This window comes from Fukomys damarensis, unplaced genomic scaffold (assembly GCF_012274545.1).
Source record: "Fukomys damarensis isolate Sample0158 unplaced genomic scaffold, DMR_v1.0_HiC HiC_scaffold_4, whole genome shotgun sequence".
In the NCBI taxonomy this organism is placed as follows: domain Eukaryota; kingdom Metazoa; phylum Chordata; class Mammalia; order Rodentia; family Bathyergidae; genus Fukomys; species Fukomys damarensis.
In genome coordinates, this window is record NW_022900916.1 from 59,635,265 (window position 1) to 59,659,148 (window position 23,884).

Genomic DNA, 23,884 nt, shown 5'->3' on the forward strand with positions numbered 1-23,884 from the left:
TTACCTTAAAAAAAGAAAAACCTCACTTATTTCAAGCATGCTTCTTTTTCTCCATTCATTTGCATTAGAACACCATTCATGACCCACTGAACTGATGACATGATGTATTGATTACAACCCATGATCTAAAAAGTATCTCTACAGCATGCACAGATTCTCTCTTAATCTGCATGCGTTTAAAGCTATGTTTCAGAGTCTCCAGCAGGGCTGCACCATAGACTCCTCTGAGAACTGGGAACCGTTGTTCTAGTCTAGAACAGCTAATAAAATCTATAGGGTTCCCATTTCAAATATACACTTTAAACAGAATCTCTCCTGGTAGGGTTACTTTGCATAATGTAAAATTTACCAGTGAATAGACTGTTTACCCCTCAGCCAGGCCAAGTACAGGACATGCTGTAAAGCACTGTACAATCTGTTTATCCACTGTTGCCACAAAACTCCTTCTGACCAGCAGGCCTGAGCAGTTTAAACTCCTGTTTTGGACAGAGTTGGAATCAGGTATGGGTTATTCTTGGGCCACCTCAGGGCTGTATGAACTTTCCCCTAGAGAGCTTTATTTCCTAGAACAGAAAAGAGATGCCAAGGCTGGGGAGCTGATGCATGGAAAGTCATTGTGATGCCCGGGCACTGACCCTTCCCCTACTAAACTTCGCCTTGTTGATTCCACAGCTGGGAGGCTCAGCCCAGGCGCCTGGCGTGAGACCGACCTTTCACCCACTTAGCCTTGCTGGAGAGAATTCCGCACCTGCTTAATTTTAGTAGAACAGGCTGCTTCTTTGTTCCAAAACAATGTTGATGGAAACTATGAGGCCGGAATTAATTAATTTTCATTTTTAACCAGGAAATGAAACCTACAAATTACTGCCCTGGCAGAAGGAAACCATCCTTTTGTAACAATGCACAGTGCATTTTGAGGAGCCCACCTATTGAAAAAAGGTGAGAGAACTCTAGGGTAAAAAGACTGAAAGAAAATGAGAAGAGGAGCTCTAAAAAATCTCCTCTTTGCACTTTTTCTCTGCACTCAGGCTGTTGAAACCTAGCCATACCCTTTTCTTCAACAGAACATAAACATGTTTTCCACACCCAGCAACACTGGAGCCTCAAGCTTATTTTCATACAGTAGCTCTACATGGGAAACGAGGGTCTGCCTGTGTGGTTAGTGTTACACTTGAAGACCTTCTAGTTGTCTCCCTGAATTACAAAGCAAGACCCTGCCTCAAAAAAAAAAAAAATTAAAATTCTCAAGTGAGCATTTTGCATGAGAGTGCAGCAGGGAATTTCTGTTTAAACTGAGTTTTAGCAAACCTGTTTCCTACCAGCCATGTGACTTAGATGACTCAACTCTTTTACCTCCATATTTTTCTCTACAAGTGAAAATGTTGAATTCAATGAAGAGTGTGCGTATTTGCCCTTGATATTTGTTACTAAAGGGCAGTTCTTCCAAATGGGAAAGAGAGGGTGGAGGCGAGAAAGTGGCTGAAAGCTAGAATGCCCCACTGAGAACCGGCTTAACCCACAGCATAGATTAACAAGGAGCTTCATCTCCCAAACCTAATTCCTGATTCACCAACCTCTAGAGAGCTATGTTGAAAAAGCCGGAAAAAAAATATGAGAAAAGGGAAAAATAGAAACAAAGCCATTGTAAACGGGGAAGGGCGGAGGGAGTGAAAGGAGGGCAGGGAATGGGGAAAAAAATAAGAATCAAGATGCATCATGTAAAGGTACAAGATCTCAGGGATGAATGTAACTGTATTGAATACTGAACATGTACCAATAAATTTAATGAAAAAAAAATCCCCAAGCCAAGCTGGACCAAACAGAAAAGAATGTGATGATCCATTATTAGTGGTAGCAATCACACTTGACGAGGAGGGACTGATTGCTTGCCTAACATGTGCTACTTAAACTCATATTTTCGAGCAAACAAGATTTAGTGTAAGATCTATTCTTCTACTGTCAAATATGCAGAAAGCGATACAGTGAAAGGTTCACACTCTTAAAACATAATATTTCTATAACTGACTGAAATTTTCTATTTTTACCTGGATACTGAGTGCAATGTTGATGTAATTTTTTTTTTCTTAATCCGGTCCTGGATTAAGCAAAGAAATCACAAGACTTTCTCTGGTGAATATTTGTCTTTCAGATGTCCTAGTACTTGACTGTGGCCACTTTATTATCTGGAACGTCAGAAAAGGTGATCCATGGTGACCAACCAGTCCTACATAAAGTCCAACTCCAGACCCAGGTAAAAGCTGGAAGTTTTCAAGCAGGAGAACTGTATTTGAACTCTGTCTCTGGAGCGGGTAGGAGAGGAAGAAATAGTCTGTCTGATTATAATTTGAGGAAACGTAGGCAATGATCAGCAAGCAAGCAAAGGAAGTAAAGCTTCATCCAGCAGTGGCTCAGTCAGTAGTCAGCAGAAGACACTGGGCAGAATTAATAAGAGGGGAAGAGCTGCTGGAGGCTCCTCAGGTCTTGAATCTTTAAGCTTCTTGCTCAAATGCCCAAGGGGCCTGGGAATAGAAGGCAGCAGCACTGTTGACCCATTTCCCTGTCCTGTTCGGCCTTCTAATGCAATCAATACCCTGTTTTGAACACATACTGGCTAAATCTTCTTGTTTGCTTGTGACATCTATTTTCATTTTGACTTTTGAAATAACAGTTTTCTGTAATAAGTGACACATAATTCATTGTTTAACATTTAGAAAAGCACTTAAGAAGCAAATGTAAATATTAGTAATTCTACTCCCTAAAAATAACTACTAGGGATAATCTGATATATTTTTAATGCATGCATTTGTGCATATACTGTTCAAAATATTAACCAAGCGTGTTTTCCAACAACATTCCTTATGACCTCATGACTCTTTCCCCTATTTGGATGACTCACAGAAGATGCCAAAAATATTAAACATTTAAGCAATCTGCTTTCCCAAGGAATTGAGATACTTTCCTTTTTCTCAAATCAACAAAATGTGTGATCTATGCATTAAGCCACTTTTAGTGCTTATCTGAGCTGTTGTCAATTCTCCTCCAACTTTTGCCTTCTACAACCCTACAGTCATAAAATCTCTTCTTTCTTGAGAAATAATGGTATATATTCACTGTACTGCAAATCCCTTCAAGATCTATGCTTTTGAAACTCAATTTCTGCACCAAGATCTTTGGAAGATAGCAGAAGTAGAAATGGCTGCATGGGATATTTAGGCAAATAGGCCTGAAATACTTTTGTAGGATTTGTTGCAGACCAATGTGCTACATCACCATGGAGGGGCACCAAGGCAGATGGAGCATGAGACTACGGTTTGATATGTTTCACAAGCAACAGAATGAAATTCTTAAGCACCCTGACAAAGCTCAGAAAGAAAATGGACTAGAACCAAATGGACCTTTCCAATCAAAATAAGGCATAATGAAGTAGCAATTTGCTTGAACAAATCATCTAGGACCGGATTTGCTTGCAAACATGACAGTGGAAACTAGTGTGGTGAGCTGCCCACCTACTCACCTTGACAGTTTAAATTCTTGGGAAGATAGGTGCAGCCATGAGGAAAAGAGCAATAAAATAGTACATTAGCCAGAGGACTTTATATTAAACACTAACCTGACTTACAGGAAGGCAAGGGAAAACGAGTACCAGCACTTGCACCTTTGACATTTATGATCTGACATTTATACCCACTTTCTATATTTAGAGGGATTTAACTAAGGTTGGTTTTCCAAATAAGTAAAACAGAAGGAAAGAGTTAAAGGCTTTCCCAGGGTTACAATTATGGTGTTGGACCATGAAGTCCTCACATGATAACAGGGGAAGAGCAGACTTAATAGGAATGAAGGAAAATGAAATATGAGTCTGAGTGAGTTTGAGGTACTACACCTGAAAAGAGTAAAATATTCAAAGTATAGGAGGGGATATGCAGGGAATGGACTGCTCATATCTGATCATTTGGACATTGATCATCTGTAAAGACAAGTTCTAGGGTGCAACCATGGAAATGGGGAGCTGAGTTGAGCTATGGAAAGATATTGAGATGAAGAAACTGATGCGTGGGGAGAGAAAATATAGCTGTGCCAGTCACAGTCATGTTAAATTCTGCAACAATGATGACAGGAATCACATTAGCAAGAAAATCAGCAGCAACGAAAAGGTAGTGGGTGATACAGCCTGATATGCCTTGCTCACCAAAGAACCTGTGATTTTAGAGAATGGAGCAGTATTTTGAAGCCAAAGGAGGCAGCAAATAAAGACTGGGAGGAGAACACCTAGCTCACCTCCAGAACATGAAACACTTTGTGTTGAGAAAAGTAACCTGTACCTAAAAGGCTGCATGAAACCTGGCATCCTCAAGTTGCACCAAGAATATGAAGAAAATATCAAATAAGAAATCAAGGATGTACCAGTTGGAGACTGCATAAAGAAGATGTGGTTTTTCTATAAAATGGAGTACTACTCAGCCATAAAGAATGAGAAACTAGAGTCATTCATACAAAAATGGAAGCATATTGCATATTGATTGCACCAAGAATATGAAGAAAATATCAAATAAGAAATCAAGGATGTACCAGTTGGAGACTGCATAAAGAAGATGTGGTTTTTCTATAAAATGGAGTACTACTCAGCCATAAAGAATGAGAAACTAGAGTCATTCATAGAAAAATGGAAGCATATTGAGACCATACTCAAGTGAAATAACTAAGACACACATGTGTAAATACCGAACAGTTTCTCTGGTGTGAAAAATTGAAAGTGAAAATGAGATCCGAATTGCATAACTGATAATGTGAAATTGGAAGAAAAGGGCTAAAGGCATAGGAGAAGTGGCAAGGGTAGGGGAAAGGAAATAAGGGAAAAGAAAAAATACGAGAAAAGGAAGAAACAGAAATGAAGTCTTTGAAAATGGGAAGGGTTGAGGGGTAAAGGGAGGCAGGGATATGGGGAAAACCAAGAACTAAGTCCTGTCATGTAAAGGTACAAGATCCCAATAATGAATATAACTGTACTGTGTACTTAAAAAGTACTAATGAACTAACTAACTAAATAATAAAAAAAGAAATCAAGGATGTAGGAGATTTGAAGACAAACCTTACTAAGTTTAGAAGACAGAATATGTTTGGGAGAAGGATGAAGTGAGTGAGAGACCAAGTCAGATTGGAGGGTACCAAATACCATACGAGGAATGAAATGAGGGAAAAAAACTTAAGATGATACCTGAGTTAAATAAAGCATGATGAGATTGATCTAGTAGACTCTGACGTCTATAGAGTCACTGAGTTGAATTAATAGAAGCAGAAGGCCACTGTTAATTCACTCTGGTATCTACGTACTCCTGAAAGTCTGGGGAAGAGGACTTTCATCAAGAACACAAGGATTAAAGAAAGCCTGGGTGCTTCTTATCTACTGCTGTGCGACAATGTGACAGACAGGTGAGAAAGTATCTCAGGGAAAATAAAGACATTTTCCCCTTGTTTAATAGCTAGCATGTGTAAAGAAAGAGGAGCAAGAGGGAGTAGAGGTGCGTGGGAGCCGGGAAAGGGGGTGTTACTGGAACCTCTGCAGTAAGTCCTAGTCTCCTGTGAACCACAACAGCACAAGGCAAATTAACTTATTATACAGGAAAGATAGAAAAAGCAAGACTTGGAGAAGAAGCTGAGCTTTGGGCCTGATCAGTGCTGCTCTGGGGAGCAAAGATGAAAGCCCTGAGCATGCCACACCTTTATTCAGTACATCAGGAGAAAACAAATGTAACAGATGACTTGGGGCAAAAAGTTCTCTACATCAGAGTAGCAAATGTAAAGGGCCACTCAGGGTAGAGAGTTCAGTACATTGGGAGATTAACAAATGTAAAAGGTCACTCAGAGAGGAGGGGCCGAAGGAAAAATCCTACAACAATGAGGAACTACGCAGATGAAGATTTTATTCCTCCCAGGATATCTTCAGCTGGTGTAATCTTGTCCTGGAGCATCACAGCATCAGTGGACCATTGAACTCCTAGCTGTGACATGGGCCATAACAGAGTACGTCTCAACATGCCATAGCTGCCCTGTAGGCGGGAGAACTAGGCCTAATCAAATGATTTTCCCCAAAATTATGTAGAATTGCTCCAGACAGAGGTGAGAATTAAAGAAATAAGAAATAGGGAATCTATGGAGAGGAAAGAAATGAAAAAATGGAAAATAAATGTGATATCTGAACAAAAAAAGGCTGGATTGGGGCCAGAAGAGTTCCATGAATTCAAGAACAAGATTTGAGACAGAGAGGAAATAAACAAAATGCCAGAAAAGGATGCATTATGATCAGAGAGGGTGAAATTACCAGCCTTCATGTTTTCAGAGATGAGGTAATCCTGATTGTAATCACGTCTTAGTCCATTGGCCCTCCCATAACAAAATGCCTTAGACTGGATAATTTATAAGGAAAAGAAGTTTGTTTCTTACAGTTCTGGAGTATAGCTCTGTGATTTAATGTATAGGCTTATAGGCCATATATATTTATAATGTTGATTTCCTCTGCAGGTCTTCAATCTTATGAGAAAGCAGACCCTGACCACTTTGTTCCCTGTTGAAACAGGCATCTCTCATGTCATCATTTCATGTGACATTTTCTGAATATGTTCTCCAAGTTCATTGTGCATGTTTTAACCTTAAGTTAAATCTGTTAATTTTTCTTTCATGTATTTAGAGATCGTGCTATGTGTATTTTAGTTGGTTCCTTGGAATATATTCCTAAAGATGGAAAAAATAAGAAGGCTTCTCTTTAAGGGCTCTGATGCATTTTTGTCAAATTCACCACCACCTGATCTCCGGCAGAAGTGTGATTTGCATTCTCAAAACTTGACCAGAATTTCATAAACACATGGAAATTGAAGAACAGACTCCTGAACAGCCAATGGGTCACAGAGGATATTAAAGAAGATATCAAAGAGATTCTACAATTAAATGATAATCCCAATAAAGCATATTGAAATCTATGGAACACAATGAAAGCAGTCTTACAAGGGAAATTCATAGCAATGAATACTCATATTTGGAAAACAGCTCAAATAAATAACCTGTGCTAAACCTCAAGATTCTACAAAAAGAAGAGCAGAACAAACCCAAAGCTCCTAAAAAGGGAAGAAATTATAAAGATCAGCGAAGAAATCAATGCAATGGAGACAAAGAGAATGACAAAAAATTAATGAAGCAAAGAGTTGGTCCTTTGAAAAAATAAACAAAATTGACAAACCCTTAGCCAACTTTATCAAAAAAGGAAAGAAAAGGCCCAAATCCATTCAATTAAGATTGAAGAGTGTGAAATTAAAATGGACCCAGCAGAAATCCAGAAGATCATCTATATAGATTCAATGCAATCCTGATTGAAATTCTAGTAGCATACTTCACAGGCCTTGAGAAACCAATCCAAAAACTCATTTGGAACAAGAAGAGATCTAGAATAGCAAAAGCAATTCTATGCAAGAAAAACAAGGTAGGGGTTTTCACAATCCCCGACTTGAAACTATACTGAAAGCTTCTATGATAAAAACAGCATGGTACTGACAAAGAAGCAGAACTGAGAACAGTGGAACAGATCAGAAGATACAGAAACTATACCAGATATACTCAGCCACCTCATCTTTGACAAAAGATCCAAACATCCTCACTAGAAGAAAGATAGCCTCTTTAATAAGTGGTGCTGGAAAAATTGGATTTCAACTTGCCAAAGATTAAAACTAGACCTATATATCTCACCGTGCACCAAACTAAAATTGAAATGGATCAAAGATCTAAATATTAAAATAGAAACACTGAACCAGCTGGAAGAGAGGTTAGGTGGAACTCAAGACATTGTCCTAGAAAAAGATTTCATGAACAAAACCTCAGTGGCACATGAAGTAGCACAAATAATCAACAACTGGGATCTCATTTTATTAAAAATTTTCTGCTGGGGCCAGGTATTTAGCTCAGTGATGCCGCTGCCTGCCTGCCTTGCGAGTGCAAGATCCTGAGTTCAATGTCTGGTACCAAAAAATAAATAAACAAACAAACCCTTCTGCAAAGCAAGAAAAACTACCAACAGAGTGAAGAGACAACCCACAACTTGGGAAAAATTTGTATCAAATGTTTTTTGGACAAAGGTCTACTATTTAGAATATATAAATAATTTATAAAATAGACTCCCAAATTTAAAGACCCAATTAAAAAACAGGCATCTGAAATGAACAGACACATCTCACACAAAGAAGTAGAAATAACATATAAACACATGAAAAAATATTCAACATCACTGGTCATTTGAGAGATGCAAATGAAAACAACACAGATTCCACCTCACTCCAAAAAAAAAAATGGCTGCTATCAAGAAATCAACCAATAACAAATGCTGGTGGAGTTATGGGGGAAAAGGACCCCTTCTCAACTATTGGGAATGCAAACTGGTACAACCACTGTGGAAATCAGTGTGGAGATATCTCAATAAACTAGGATTCGAGGTCCCATTTGACCCAGCTATTCCCCTGCTGGGTATCTTCCCAAAAGAATGAAAAGAATCATATCACAGTGATATATTTGCAGCCATGTTCATAGCAGCACAGTTTGTAGCAGCTAAAACTTGAAACAGTACAATTGCCTTTCAACTGAGACTGGATAAAGAAGATGTGGTTTTTGTATAAAATGGAGTACTACTCAGCCATAAAGAATGAGAAACTAGAGACATGTATAGCTAAATGGATGCACATTGAGGCCATACTCTTAAGTGAAATAAATAGGACAGACACATGTAAATACCGAATAGTTTCTCTGGTATGAAAAACTAGAAGTGTAAATAAGGATCAAAATGTATAAATGATATTGTGATATTGTGAGATAGGAAGAGAAGGTCTAAAGAGGAAGTGGAAGTGGAGGTAGGGAAAATAAAGGAAGGGAAAGGAATAAATATGAGAAAATGAAAAAATGTAAACAAAGTAAATAGAGAGAGGTGGAGGGGTTGAAGGAAGGGCAGGGAATGGGGAAAAAATAAGAACCAAGATATATCATGTAAAGGTACAAATTCCCAATGATGAATGTCATCATACTGTATACCTAAAATGTACCAATAAAATTAATGAAAAAAATCCTTGACCAATAATTTTATGTTACTAAATTTTCCAGGCAAGCCAGGTACATTTATTTAATATTAGGTAACTGTACACTTGAAAATTTCAGGGTTAGGAGTCTCATCCAGGGATTCTATCTTCACCACTGTCTGCAAGGGGGAAGTTTTGATTACCATCCACCAGGATTAAATCATTTAGGAGTCTTTCCATGATTTTGTAAGAACAGAGTTCTCTAAACAATAAAAACAACAACTAAATAAGGACCTCCTTAGGTCTTCTAGCTTACTCTGACTAAAGAGAGTTAAGAACAAACTTTACTAGAGAGACTCCTCTAAAAAAAAAAGTCAAAGAAAAAGATTTTTAAAAAGATACTGAATGGCCTTGACACTTGCACCAAGACCAAAAAAAAAAAGATGACAGGCAAGACACAAAGAAAATGGTGCACAAATGATAAGCTGCTACAATTTCCAATAAAGTAGAGTAAAAAACAATGAGGGCTAACTTTAAGGAAGTGTGTACTCTCACTTATGCACTAAATACACACATATATGTGTGTGTATTCACTCGAGTCACTATATTATTCACTCAAGGGTCATTATGGAGTACAATAGATTTCTACACACCCCTTATTAACTCTAAGCTAACCATAAATAAGGCACCCCCTTGCCAACTAGCTGGCCACCCCAAAGGTAAGGCCTTCAAAGGTAATTTAAGGACATGTAAACAAACAGCCCCCCCAAAGCTACACATAGACCCCCCCAAAAATGATGTTAGGCAGAGGCGCCCAAAAGCCAATTCAGGTATGCCAAGTTCCAGGCAGAGAGGAAAGAGTCACTCAGCCCCCCTCTACAAACAGCTGAAAACAAAGGGCCCACACATCATCCATCTTTTCAGAGCCCCTGACCTGATTCTTTCTTATTTGGGTTGCTATCTATTTTCTCCTTTCTTTTCCTCTTAAAGTGTCTTCCTTTCATTAAACTTTGTTTCTCTAATTTATTATTGGGGCCAAATTACGATCCTCGTGGGCTGCTCAGACAACAGTTTGCCTTTACTCAAATGAACACATGGATTTGTTTATACCCATCATCCTCAAATAATCTTTTATCTTCACTTTTGCCCCAACTGAACAACCTCCAAGGTCTGTGATAAACTTAGGAATAGAAATGCCACTCTCTTCCCAGGCTACTCTCTGTTCATGGTAACACATGGCATCTTAGCCAACTAGGTAAACAAGATGACCTGACTGTTCTAGCCCAGCCACCAGCAATGTTGCTAATTATAACATGAGTCTTCATCATACTGATGACATAGAGGAATGCCATGTGCTGTGAAAGTAACCTGGTAAATATTATTGGGATGAGTTATGGAGACAAATTTTGGATGACCTCAGTTCACTTTTACCCCTTGGGAACATGGTATGAATCCATCTGATCTTTAATCACCCTGAAGCACATAGAGTAAGTGAGGCTACACACTCAATGGACTTAAGGGAACGGGACTGTCCTAAATTAGACCTATGTGTACTGATACACAATTCCATTACCTTCTCTCAGAAGATTATAGTATGATGCTTTGTAATATATACACCTTGCCTACTCCTGATCTTACAAATGGTAAAAAAAGCAAATGTATACTCTATTTCTGTTCTTAGGATATAATCCAGAGAAAGAAAGAGATTTTTCTTAAATTTACTTGTTTCATCAAAGACAGCCCATGTAGTCTTTTGGCTTTTTGAATACATGTCTTGCTTCATAAAGCCATGTAAATATTAGCTAAAGGATTTTAAGCACAAAAATACAAATTTCAGTGGTATCAAATCCTTTTACAAGAGGAGAATCAATCTGGAACTTGTTCATGTTCCCACAATTGATTCAGCTTGAATGGTGGTGTTTCAAATTGCTAAGTCTCACTTTATTTTGTTCAGTTTTTCTGTCTTGCTCGCAAGCAGTAGCCAGAGTCTTAATTCACCTCAGGATCACCTATCAACATCCTTGAAAACCAAAGCGCACTCTCAAAGGAAGATTGTGAATGCTGAGTTGTTCACAGAGCTGTTTCTTACAGTTTCAAATCTGAGTGAAAGGGGAATCACAAATTCTGGAGGATCTATGGGCAATGGATGGGCAAAAGAGGAAATAGTAGGAAAGTTAATAGGATGCTCCATGCAGGTCACACAAAAGGTAGTCAGCCAGAACTTCAGTAATGGAGAGATCTGAGAAAACTAAAATTGATGTTTATTAGCATTCAGGTGGAGAATTAATATAGACAGTTAAGTGCAGGACTCTGGCTATCAGGGAGTTTGTGCTTGAGATAGAAACTGAAGCACAGTCTTGTTACTTAGATCGCTAGAGGAATCTCTTTTAGGGGATGGGTATCAGGGAGGGATAATAAGAACTTTAAAAATAACGATATGTTTTGACTCTGTGAATGACAATGACCGTCTCTGGAAGGAGGAGAGAACAGCAGCCAGAGAAGACCTCTTGGTGCAGTTAGTTTATGCGCGAAGCAAGGAATACCTTCCACAAAGATCTGAAGTAAGAATAACTCGGACAATGGCGAGAGAGTGAACAAAGTCCCTCTGGAAGTAAAACGAAGTCAAACTGATAGAATGGTAAGTTTTGTTTTGTTTTTAACTACAGAGATAAGAGTTCTGGAGGCGAACGGAGGGCCTGTTTACCACAGGATAGAAGTACACGTGGTCAGTTCCTAAAGGTAAGCAAAAAGAACGTCCAGTTCTGCCGCGTTCTGCTAAACTGCTGGTGAATCACCAGGAAAACTAATGTTGTTCAGTCTTTTCGCTGTCCAATGACAAGGAAACTTACTTTTCTTCGTAGCTGATTGGCTAGAGTAAAAGTCCCGCTTTGAGCAACGACCAATGAGCTCTCGGGGCCCCGATTCTTGGAACTGGTTTCTGAACCGGAATGCGTGACATTGAGACAGCTTTGGAGTTGTAAACAAGGACGAGTGTGGGCCGGCCCGCAGCCCAGGGGACGTGGGGCGCTGTCCCCAGTGGCCAATCTGGAGCCCACGTTGTCTGTCTGCTCCAGCTGAACCCTCCTGGCCTCCTTCCCACCCTTTAGCCTCACAGCACCCGAAACCAGTGCAGGCTGTCGGGTCTCAGCGCCAGACCACGCTGCGGAACCACGCCGGGGGGCGGGGCCTGAAGTTCATTCTCCGAAGCGATTGGCGTGGCCCCAAGTTCTGGACTTGGCTGCAAGTCTCGGTGACTCCTCCCGTTTTGGGCTGGGGAGAGAGGACGGGGAGATAAATAAAAGGCCGCTGGTGCTGCAGGACCCGAGTCTCCAGTTCCTGCACTCGCGACCCACCGCAGCCTCCTCCACGTAGAACCGTAAACCCCGCGCCCCCCTCGACCTCGGTTCTGCTCCCGCAGCCTTTGCCTCTCGAGCGCTCCAGCCCCATCGTCCCGGAGGGCGTCAGGATGAAGGCGGCCCGCTTCGTGATGCGCAGCGCCAGCTCGCTGAGCAGCGCCGGCCTGGTGCCTCGAGAGGTCGAGCTCTTCTCGCGCTACAGTCCTTCCCCGCTGTCCATGAAGCAGCTGCTGGACTTTGGTGAGCCGGACTCAGAGCCCAGGCGGGTGGCGCTAGGGCTGTCGACCTGCCCTGACTTTCGGGCCTACCTTAGAAGGGCTGGGCTTCAGCTAAAGCGACAACCAGAGACCCTCTGCTGCTGCGCCCGGAGTTGCTTTGCTTCTGTACCCACCTTTGCTAGATAGATGTGGCTGCCAGTAGTGTTGTGCCTACAGGTCAAGCCACCTGCACCCCTGCTGCTGCTGCTGTTGCTGCTGGTGGTGGTGGTGGCCTTCAGGTCGTCTTTCCTCTTCTGTTTGCCTGGATCTTTGCGTCATAGAAATGTTGCTTTGAGCTACCCCCTAACAATGGACTAGAAACTTTTATCTCCTTCTTCCCAATGTGGCATTTCTTGGAGAAGACTTACAAAGTAGCCCGAAATTAATAGATTTTATCCCTTAGCCACCCTCTACCTCTCCACAGAGGCCTGCGCTCTGAATTCCCAACCGAATTCTTTGTCTTTTTACCGCTATGATTTTCCATGTTTGTATTAGTGCTGAAATACTTGTACACCTACTGCAGGAATCTTCTAAGGAACGTTTCGAGCATTGGAAAGGGATACAGTTTACCATTCATGGGGAAGCCTCATGACCTCCACTTCCGCGTCTCTTCCCACACCTATTTCATAGCAAGACCCATTAAGGGCTGGGAATGTAGGTCAGTGGCGCTGCACCTGCCTTGCAGGTGCAAGGTCCTGAGTTCGATCCCTGGTACTGGAAAAAAAAAAAAAAAAAAACAGACCCATTAAAGGACGTGGTTAGCGATACTGTAGTGGTCACTGACTCCTGAGCTTTTTTCAGGAATATTAAGAACTATTGCTGCCTTCTTGGGAGTGAATCTTCATCAAAAACAAGAATAATCATTCTCACATATTTGTCATTTTTTTAAAAAAAGAAAGCAAAAGCCTGTAAAGATACCTGCTCCTGAATTACTTATAAACAGTAACCCAACTGAGAGCAACATATGATTTTCTAATATATGTTTATGTTCAATATTTGATAATGATTTCTGAATATTTCATTTAGATATTGTTTTCCTGAAACTAACGAAATTTCATTTATTATAGGTTCACACAATGCATGTGAAAGAACTTCTTTTGCATTTTTGAGACAAGAATTGCCGGTGAGGCTAGCCAATATCCTGAAGGAAATTGATATCCTCCCTGATCGATTAGTAAATACCTCTTCAGTACAGTTGGTTAAAAGCTGGTAAGTGGTGAATCATTTTGATGGCTCTAGTTTTAAAAGTTACCTGACTATGCCTTTTTATATTAATTCTATAATTGGAAAACAGGTGGTCTACATAGTAAATACTTTCAAAAGATGTACAAAAAATTTTTCACTAAGGATAAGTTATCATTAGGGCAGTTGTAAAGCTAGAAACAGAATTTTTTTACCCTGAAAAACTAGACTCCTTTGCAATATAATTTTATCTTGGGAAATAATTTGGAAAATAACACATGCAATACTAATTTGCATTTTACATAATAAAAGACAGTTTGACGTTGCAAAAGATATCCTATGCTGAGAAATGATTCATATGACTACTATTTAGGGAGCAGTCAAATTCTGCCTCTGCCACTCCCTAGTTGTAGACTTTTTGGCAAGTGTTTGAAACTCTGTATGCCTCAGTTCTCCCCGCTACGGAGAATAGATTATATGCCTCAAATGAATGTTTGAGTATAATTGAGGGTAATCCATTAAAAAAAAAACTTAGAACAGCATCTAGTGCACAAGTAGCACTTGATAATCTCATTTACAAATAAGGATACTGATGCTTAGAGGACAGAGCTGGGATGTGCACTAAGGCAGACATGTACCAGGACCTCACCCTAATCCATTGACTACACGACTGATTGTTCGCAGTCAAGAAACATGAACTCAACACCCATAAGAAAATCAGTCAGAAACATATACTCAAATTGTAGGTCTTACTGCTGGAGTCAGTACTGCTGCTGTCCTTCTACGTCTCTCTTCTTATAGTAGAAAATATGAAGCTCTTTTTTTTTAAAGTGATTTCTAAAGGTTTTTACTATAAAATAAAAATATTTGCCAACCAAAATGATCCAGAAACTGAATACAACTTGGAATAGAACTTAGACTTTTTCTTTAAAGTCATGAAGTTGAGGGTAAAAGTTACAGTTTTTAAATTTGTGATATACTATTTTCCTAGGGTACTGAAGGAGCATTTTTCATTTCACATGTAGTCCTTGCTTGCTTTCTTCAAATAATTTCAAAATAGCATTTTCTTTGCAGCCTTTTGCATCTACTAATGTTATAACAAAGCATTCATATTGCTTTACAGGTATATCCAGAGCCTAATGGACTTGGTGGAATTCCATGAGAAAAGCCCAGATGACCAGAAAGCACTATCAGAGTAAGCTCTATGCATTAGAATAAGTTTTCATTGAAATGAAAATGAAAAATTGAAAATGAAAATGAAAAAATGGAAATAAAGTGTTTGTAAATGGGGAGGGGAGGAAGGGGTGAAGGGAGGGCAGGGACAAGGGGAAAAAATGAGAACCAAGACCTGTCATGTAAAGATACAAGATCCCAATGATGAATGTAACTGTACTGTATACCTAAAATGTACCAATATACTCAATTTTTAAAAAAGTAAGTTTTCAAAATCTTGACTGTTTGCTGACATACTCCTAAGAGTATGCTCTAAATTTTTAGCTATAAATTAAATGGAACGATAAATTACTATCCCCTTACAGATGACAAATTTGGGATTTTTGTGTTTTTAGACTAAAAGAATCATGGTATAGAAAACTGATGCTGGGTGTGAAAAAAATGTAGACAACTTGGTGCCCCTCCCCACTTCCTTCAAGGAATTCCATTTTTACTATAAATTCAGTCCAATAATGAGATTTTTCAGGAGAATTAACTATTATAAAATTTTAAAACATTTCAGTGAAATTATAGATTACACATTTTCTTTCAGAGTCACTGGTAGTTTCTAATTGCTCAAAAAAGAATTTTTCTAAATCTAGCAAGAATTTTTTAGTTTTTTCCCAATGGCATTAAGGAATCATCTTTGATCTCTCCTTTTTTTTTTTAAGAGAAAGCTTATTGAATACTTACAATGAATGTACTGGCCATAGATCTGGTAGTTTTTATGTAACCTAGAAACAAAACATATATCTATTTATGAAACTATCTCCTCTAAGGTAGAAGAATCCTGACAAAGCTCACTCAACCATTTTATAATTTGATTTGTTTAGAAGAGAATCCTTCTTTGAATCCATCTATGGACAAGAAATGGATGAAACTTATTTAGCTTTCACTAATTGTAAATCTAATGGTTTAGCTTTGTAGATACGCTCATCAAAGTTCGAAATAGACACCATAATGTCATCCCTACCATGGCACAAGGAATCATAGAGTATAAAGAAGCCTGTACATTTGACCCAGTCACCAATCAAAATCTTCAGTACTTTTTGGATCGATTTTACATGAACCGTATTTCTACTCGGATGCTGATGAACCAGCACAGTAAGTGAACTCATTCAGGGTCATGATTATACAGCCCTGAGTGTAGATTGTGAGCTATGCTACAACTACATGTCCCATTCTTCCTCAGTGATAGCTCTAGTCGTTAACAGATTTTTAATATCAACATGTCTTATTTTTATTTTTCCACAGTTCTTATATTTAATAATGAGAGGACAGGAAATCCAACCCACATTGGAAGCATCGATCCAAACTGTGATGTGGCAGCAGTGGTCCAAGGTAATTTCTAGATTTCTGCAGACTCTTTTGACACTGTATAATATATGACTGACATATCTGTAAACAAGGTGATTCGGAATGAATCTGTGTTCACAGGGATCCATTTATATTTTTATAAATATGCCATCAAGGTCCTTTGCTTTTGAGAGTTAGGAATAGAAACACTAATTTATAATACTGTTTTAAAACCCCTAAACATAAATGGCTAACACACCATGATTATATTACATTTGATTTGCAGAGTGCATATATTCCTATTACTAGAACTAGAATTAACAAAATATTCTTCAGTAAAGCATTAAAAAGACTTTTTCCATATTCATAAGCCCATTTTCTAGGGTATACTTTAGATTAAGGCCAGTGTGCACATAGACGAATTGGCATGAAGTCATTTCATTATTGTGAAATATTTTGTATTCCAGATGCCTTTGACTGTTCAAAGATGCTCTGCGAACAGTACTATTTAACATCTCCGGAAATGAAACTCACACAAGTGAATGGTAAGCTGTTAATAAAATGTACTTTAAACTGCAGGAAACTCAGTGGTTTTCTAGTGTAATTACTTTTTCTAAATAATACTTTTTTAAACACTTTTTTCTCTTCTGAACTTGCCTAAAATCTTATTCAAATTTTTGAAGCTACATTTCTCTATCATTCTCACAGCAGGAAAGCTCTGGTTGTGCATATTCAGTGACTTATGATGATTCATTAAAAAAGAGTTTGAACAAATAATTTGCAATTTAAAGAGAACTGAATTCCAGTATCTTAGCCAAGAAAAGATTTGCTTACTATAAGACATGAAGAATAAGAAAATCGAAAGTAGGGAGAACGTTTAGCAGTGGACATATGCTGTGCTCCTAAGAGGCTGTTCACAACAACTAGAAATAAAAATATTTTAAATTGCACTATAAGAAATGTGTTAGCCACAGAATGACAGATAGTACACAGTTTCACATACGTGAGACATCCAAAATAGTCACATCGAAGCCAAAAATAAAATAGTGGCTTCCAGAAGTTAGGAGGAGGGAGAAATGGAGACTTGCTTTTCAGCAGATCTCGAGTTTCAGTTATGCCAGATGAGTAAGTTCTAGGCACATGGTGTAACAACATGTTACCGATAGTTAACAGAACTGAATTGTGCATTTAAAATTTTGTAAGAGAGTACATCGCATGTTTAATGCTTTTACCACAATAAAAAAATACTGTGAATATATACATTGTTTGAAAGACCATACTCCAAAAGCTTCAATTCTAGGGTGTCCACCAAGGTCTCCCCACACTGAAGTGACCACATGATGAATGCAAGACCTTTTTATCCTGTCCTCTCCTGTTGTGGGTAGATAGATAGTTGTATCTCAAAGCAAAGCGATAAATGAAATTAGAACAACCTTCTTTTTTTTATTCAAAGTAAACATCTTTTCCAAGTAATATTTACAGAAATAATCTTTTGTCAGTGTCAAAAGTAAAAATCAACTCGCTGAGAGGAGTACAGTAGTTTAACTCGCACACTGGGATTAAGCAAATGTAGGTGCGTGCTTACCTGAATTTGGAGTACAAAGATGGAAAAACATCTCTAAATATAAGTGACATTGTTGCATCGTACTTGAAGATAAACTGTTGGGAACTGTCTGATGAAATTAAGAGGGCATTGTCCTAGGCCTTGTGATTTTTGAGTCCAACTTTGCCAAGGCTGGGATACCAAAGAATAATACTTTTCTTTTTCTTTTTCCACACTATCATGAGGTTTTTGTTTCACTGTTGTCTTTAGCCTGCTTGTGAATTTAAAGCATATCTAGCATATAAGATTTAATGTTTAGATGGAATAACCAAATAAGCCCTCAGATATATTATTTTACCATACCCAAAATATAAAAATTATAGTGAGCACTAATTTTCAAGGTTATAATGTAAGCAACAGTATTTCTTTCTCTTATCTTAAAATGAATATAATTTTAACTCTGGAATTCTCCAGTACAAGCATGTTGAAAATAGAATCAAACCAACATAATCCAACTTATAGTATCATTGTTTTACACTTTGTTCAACTTCATACATTAGAAATGCAAAGATTAATCATAGAGCACTAGGTAGCACCTGAACACCATTTTAAAAATTAGCCAGTTGTCATTATTGTTAGTAAGAAAATTTTACGGGAGAATATTTGGGTGGGAGAATTAGAAATATTCCAACCCTTTTTAAAACCTAAACTATTAGTCAAATAGATATAGAGATTTATTTTAGTGAAATGTTTGTTTCTCAATTCTAAATGAGTTTCATTTTTCTAGTTAAATCTCCAGGCCAACCAATTCACATCGTGTATGTTCCCTCTCATCTTCATCATATGCTCTTTGAATTATTCAAGGTACGATAATCTATAATAATTATGGTTTTTGTCTTTAAATAGTTCACTAGTTATATTTCCATTTTCTTCATCATTCCCCTCTAAACAACAATCGCAGTGTCCTTTCCCAAGAATACTTTAGTGCTGCTACAGAAGTGACAGAAAGAAGTTGCACAGACCATATTTTTAGAAGTACACACACTTCACTGTAACATCAGAACATGTTTGAGAATGCTCAACATGTTTCGTGATGTTTCAGTGCTTTAGAAACAAGAGGATGCTCCCATTATTTTTCCAGGTGTCCAACAGAGCACCAGTGAATAGTGCCTTGTAACCTCCATCTCCTCAGGCTATCACAGCTCCAAACTCAAAGGCTCAAATCCAGAGCTGCTCTAAGTGATCCTCCCACATTCTGAGTGTAGAATATCCTGAGAGAATAGTCAGTTCCTTCAGTCATCTACTCTAATGTAGAGAATCACCTAAGGACTTAATTAAAACCCAAAATTCGATTCATTCGGTCAGTGCTAGAGCCTGAGATTCTGAATTTCTAGTGAGCTAACTGGAATGCTGGTTCACATTCCACACCATGAAGGCTGTAGAGCAAGGCTTCTCAAACTAGCATTCACTGTTCTCCTGGAGGGCTCGCTATAATACATTTCAGAAGATTCTGATGTTTCTATTTAGGGTAAACTAATGCCAAGAACCAGTCCTTTCATGGGTTCTAACATCAAACTAAAACGCTGAACTTAAACCAAAAAGAAAAGGGAAACACCTGAAAGACACCTGAAACTGTGTGATATTTTCCCAGAGTTCCCTGGATGGGAGAAGAGGAAGGGTTAAAACAATTAAGTCTGACGTAACTCTTCAGAATTTACTATTTTCTAACATTCTAATATTCCTGCAGTGATATATTCATTGAACTACAAACATCTGATCCATTCACTTCAGCTAATGACTAAAACATACTATTATATAGAAACCAGAAAGCAGATGATACACCAGAAGGTGATTAGAGTTCATTAGAATGGGTTAAATAACCCAACATTCTATCTGCAGGGCATTATCCAGTAGGCTGAAAACATGTTTTAGTTGGTTGTGCTAAAGGACCAAAGATAAATTTTTGTTGACTTGGTTTATTTTAAATTGAATGATACAACTAATAGAGTTAATTGCCATCCCTAGTAAAAGTTAAAATGAAAATCAAAGGCAAATTGAAGTTTAATGTAGAATTATTGACTGTCCTTTTAAATAGCAACAGTCTTTTTCCAGCATATTTTATAAAAGCCAACAAATTGGTTCAATGATTCCCTGTTCATTTGTTATGTAATAATCTTTGGTGCTTGGAAATGAAACGTAATGGAAAGACAAGAGGGAGAGCTAGGAAATGGACTATAAAAACCAATTTGTACATTTAAATTAAGCTTACAAATAAGAACTTGACAGCTAGCAGAATTGTTTTTCCATTAGACATTACTCCCAGGAGCTATATCACATGCTAAATGAATATTTTTCATTATACTTACTGGATGACACATTCATAAATGGCTATTTACAGAGCAGTTTTAAAACTAAATTTAAAAATGGAAACTGAGTTATTCTCTGTGCAGCTCATATCTTAAATGTAATAAAGTTATTTATTGTTCCTCATTTTTCTACCATCGAATTCCCTATGGTTTACTTTTTCCTTAGAATGCAATGAGGGCAACAGTTGAGCACCAGGAAAACTGCCCTTCCCTTACACCAGTTGAAGTGATTGTTGTCTTGGGAAAAGAAGACCTTACAATTAAGGTAGCCATTCTCTACTTTTCTTTTGGTTCTTTCTTGAGAGAACTTTTTTAAGGGTCAGTAATAATAAGTCTCCCTGCATTGGACAATGAATCAAAAGCATGTATGATAGGTGACTTTTATAATGAAGGGAAGAGTTTTTATATAGAGAAGTTCTCTTTTTTAATGTGCAGCTCTGATGACTTGTTCATTTCAGATTTCTGACAGAGGAGGTGGAGTTCCGCTGAGGATTACTGACCGCCTCTTCAGTTACACATACTCCACAGCGCCAACACCTGTGATGGATAATTCCCGGAAGGCTCCTTTGGTAAGGCCAATCGTACGGCTACGTTCATCTGACCACCTAATTCTAAATGTACAGCAAGAATTGCTAGGAAGAATTTAGACAAGTTAACCTCTCTAGTTAAATTACGTCTGAGGGACACGAGAAAGAATGATAGAGCAAGCTAAAGATGGTGAAAAACAATTCTACAAAGGGTCCCTGATTGGAAGCAGGAGATACTTACTTAGGTTATAGGACCTAATCAGTGAGGATCAGTACTCTTTACTGCATTTCGTATTCCACTGCTCACATCCACTTCTATACTAAGGACTGATATTTTTCCCCCACTAGGCTGGTTTTGGATATGGCTTGCCTATTTCTCGCCTCTATGCCAAATATTTTCAAGGAGATTTGAATCTCTACTCATTGTCAGGCTATGGAACAGATGCTATCATCTATCTAAAGGTATTCTTTGAATTCATTGAAAATCCTGTTTCTAAGGTGATCACTTCTCTTACAGTTCTGAGTTCTATGGTCCAGAGTGAATTAATGCAAATAAATGACCACAAGTCTTTCAATTTTCTATTTGGATGTGTAAGCACGTATCATTTCATATGTTAACTCACTAAAGAAAAAAGCTAGGCCGTACTACCTGACTAACACGAAGCAAAGTTGTTTCCCAAGAATAACAAAGTTTCAGAGTAAAGACACACTCATGTCGATATTTTATGGCCACTTCCTCTTCATCTGAGAGTAGCTGTTTTTTGTATTACTTAAACTTGTAAAAATGCTAATAGTGTTCTAGCCTACAAAACAACGAAATCAAGACACCTCAAGACCTTAAACTGACCTTATTAGAAATCCAGGGAAAGGAAATCTGACCACTCACATTGTCAGCAGGATGCCAGGCATTTCCTGTTTGAACTTTAAAACCTTGTGCATGTATTTTTCTATTTGGAATGAAGCCTCAATTTATTTGTTAAGATCACTGTCCTGATTCTGTTAATCATTTGCCAACCATTTCAGCCGAAAACATATTTACCTACTGATAATAGCAACTGAAAACATTAAACTTCTAGTTTCCCATTTTGCATTGAAATTAAATGCCAAGTGGCCTTTGTCAGAAATAGTTAATTATTCCTTCCTGAAGCAGGCAGATGTCTTCAAACCAATGAGAAGGAACTTCTTAACAAATTAATAGCATCAGATTGACTCTCTCTTTACAGTTTTGTTGCTTAATTCTCAGCAACATCCAAAGATCACGTATAAACAATGAACATGAATTCTAGCCCCTGATTTATTCTACAGAATAGAAATAATATTTTTTAGTTTTGTTGTATAAAGACACTGTAAATATTACAGAATTCTTATTACTAAATGAATGAGATAAATGTATTTGAATGTTAAATATTGACCTCTGGATGAATTTTGATTAATCACTTGAAGTGCAAATCATGTTATCCATAATTCTTTGGTCTGATTATTTTTTCCCTCTTCTTTTAGGCTTTGTCTTCTCAGTCCATAGAAAAACTCCCCGTCTTTAACAAGTCAGCTTTCAAACATTACCAGATGAATTCTGAGGCTGACGACTGGTGTATCCCAAGCAAGGAACCAAAGAATCTGGCAAAGCAAAAAATGGCCTTGTGAAGCATAACATCCGGGATACTCTATGGGATCACAGTGGGCCTAGGGCAGTATTGCTTCTTAAATGTTTATGTGTGAAGTCTTGTTTCCACAAAAACAAATCATGGCAACAAAGACATTAATCCATTGAAGAATGGTGTTTGTTTGTGTGACTCAGGAGAAGGCAGGGCAGAACTCCGGGAGTTAGACGAGGGCCAGATCCTCTTTCTGTAATGTAAAATAACTCTTACGTGTACTCCAAATCCTGGAGAAGTTAGATGTTAGGAGTTTCAATAGGAAGATATTTTAGAACATCTTGCTTATATCAAAAGATACTGGTACTTTTGACATCAAGTGTTAAAATACCAGTATTTTGGGCTAGGGATTGAGCTCAGTGGCATCACACCCACCTTGCAAGTGCAAGGTCCTGAGTTCAATTCCCAGTACCAAAAAAACAATAAAACAAGATACCAGTATTTTCCTGCCATGGAAAGTTTAGTTTATACTATGTGATGAGACATGTATATAAATGTACATTTCACTGAAACTGTATTTGTTCTAGGAAGAAAAGGATGGTGACTAAAATAATGTTCACTGTAGTTAAAAGAGGAAGAATAAGTCAAAACATTTTATTCAAGAGTTGCAGGCAAGACATTAGGCCTGTGTAAAACCTTTTCTAGTCATTACAATTTCAAATCATTAAAACTCCTTTATTCCTTTGCTTTTTCGGTTCATACTTCACACAATAAGCCAATGCTTATTGCCAGGTGCTTAGTCTTGGGTGAATTGTCAAAGGTGAACTCAGGAAGTTGGAGGTGGAATGAAGAAAATTGACAAAGTGACAGCAAAGCTAGACCTTAACCTACCGTGTTTATAAATGAAACAGTAGTTTGGAAAAACCCTTGATAGGGAAAGGAATCTCCTGTGCAGTACCTAAACTCAGCTGAGTTTAGAGCTGTTCTTCATCATGAAGCGGAAATGATAGCCATTTCTTAAGCTTTAAAAATTGTGTTTTTGCTCCATGTGATTATATCCTCTGCACTGCAGCATTAACACACACTGCTGTTAAACGTTTTCATATGGCCCAAGGACATTAGAATTTAAAGACTTTTTGGAGCATTTTTTTAAAAAAACAAATAGTCTGGAAGTAAGATGTTCTCAAGCCCAGGATGCCTTCATCTGAGAATCGCTGGGAATGCGAGCTAATGAGTGAAAGCTGTAATGAGAGTGGTACTTTGGAGAATTGAGGTTATTCGGAGAAGTGAAAAAATGGAAGATGGAAGGGAAAGCAGAAGGGAGGAAAAGGCCGGCATCTTTCTGTTTTCCCCACAGTTATTCCAAGGATTGATTTGTATTTCTGTGGGTAAATCGTTGAGAAGAGGATGAACGGTGTCTTTCGAAGCAGTACGCTGTCTTTTCGTGTCTGCCACTCTTACAAGATAATAGACTTACCTTGAGATGTTAAATTCGTCTACGTC

General features: G+C 38.1%; 1 protein-coding gene across 1 annotated transcript; it reads left to right on the plus strand.

Annotated features, from left to right (window-relative positions):
- Nucleotides 1-12,369: 12,369 nt before the first annotated feature.
- Pdk4 (pyruvate dehydrogenase kinase 4) lies at nucleotides 12,370-23,587 on the plus strand. Its single transcript, XM_010603411.3, has 11 exons — nucleotides 12,370-12,643; nucleotides 13,728-13,869; nucleotides 14,966-15,037; nucleotides 15,974-16,158; nucleotides 16,309-16,395; nucleotides 16,818-16,895; nucleotides 18,681-18,757; nucleotides 20,426-20,524; nucleotides 20,718-20,828; nucleotides 21,135-21,248; nucleotides 22,287-23,587. The coding sequence occupies exons 1-11, from the start codon at nucleotides 12,514-12,516 to the stop codon at nucleotides 22,428-22,430; spliced, it is 1,239 nt and encodes a 412-aa protein (XP_010601713.1). The 5' UTR covers nucleotides 12,370-12,513; the 3' UTR covers nucleotides 22,431-23,587.
- Nucleotides 23,588-23,884: the final 297 nt, after the last annotated feature.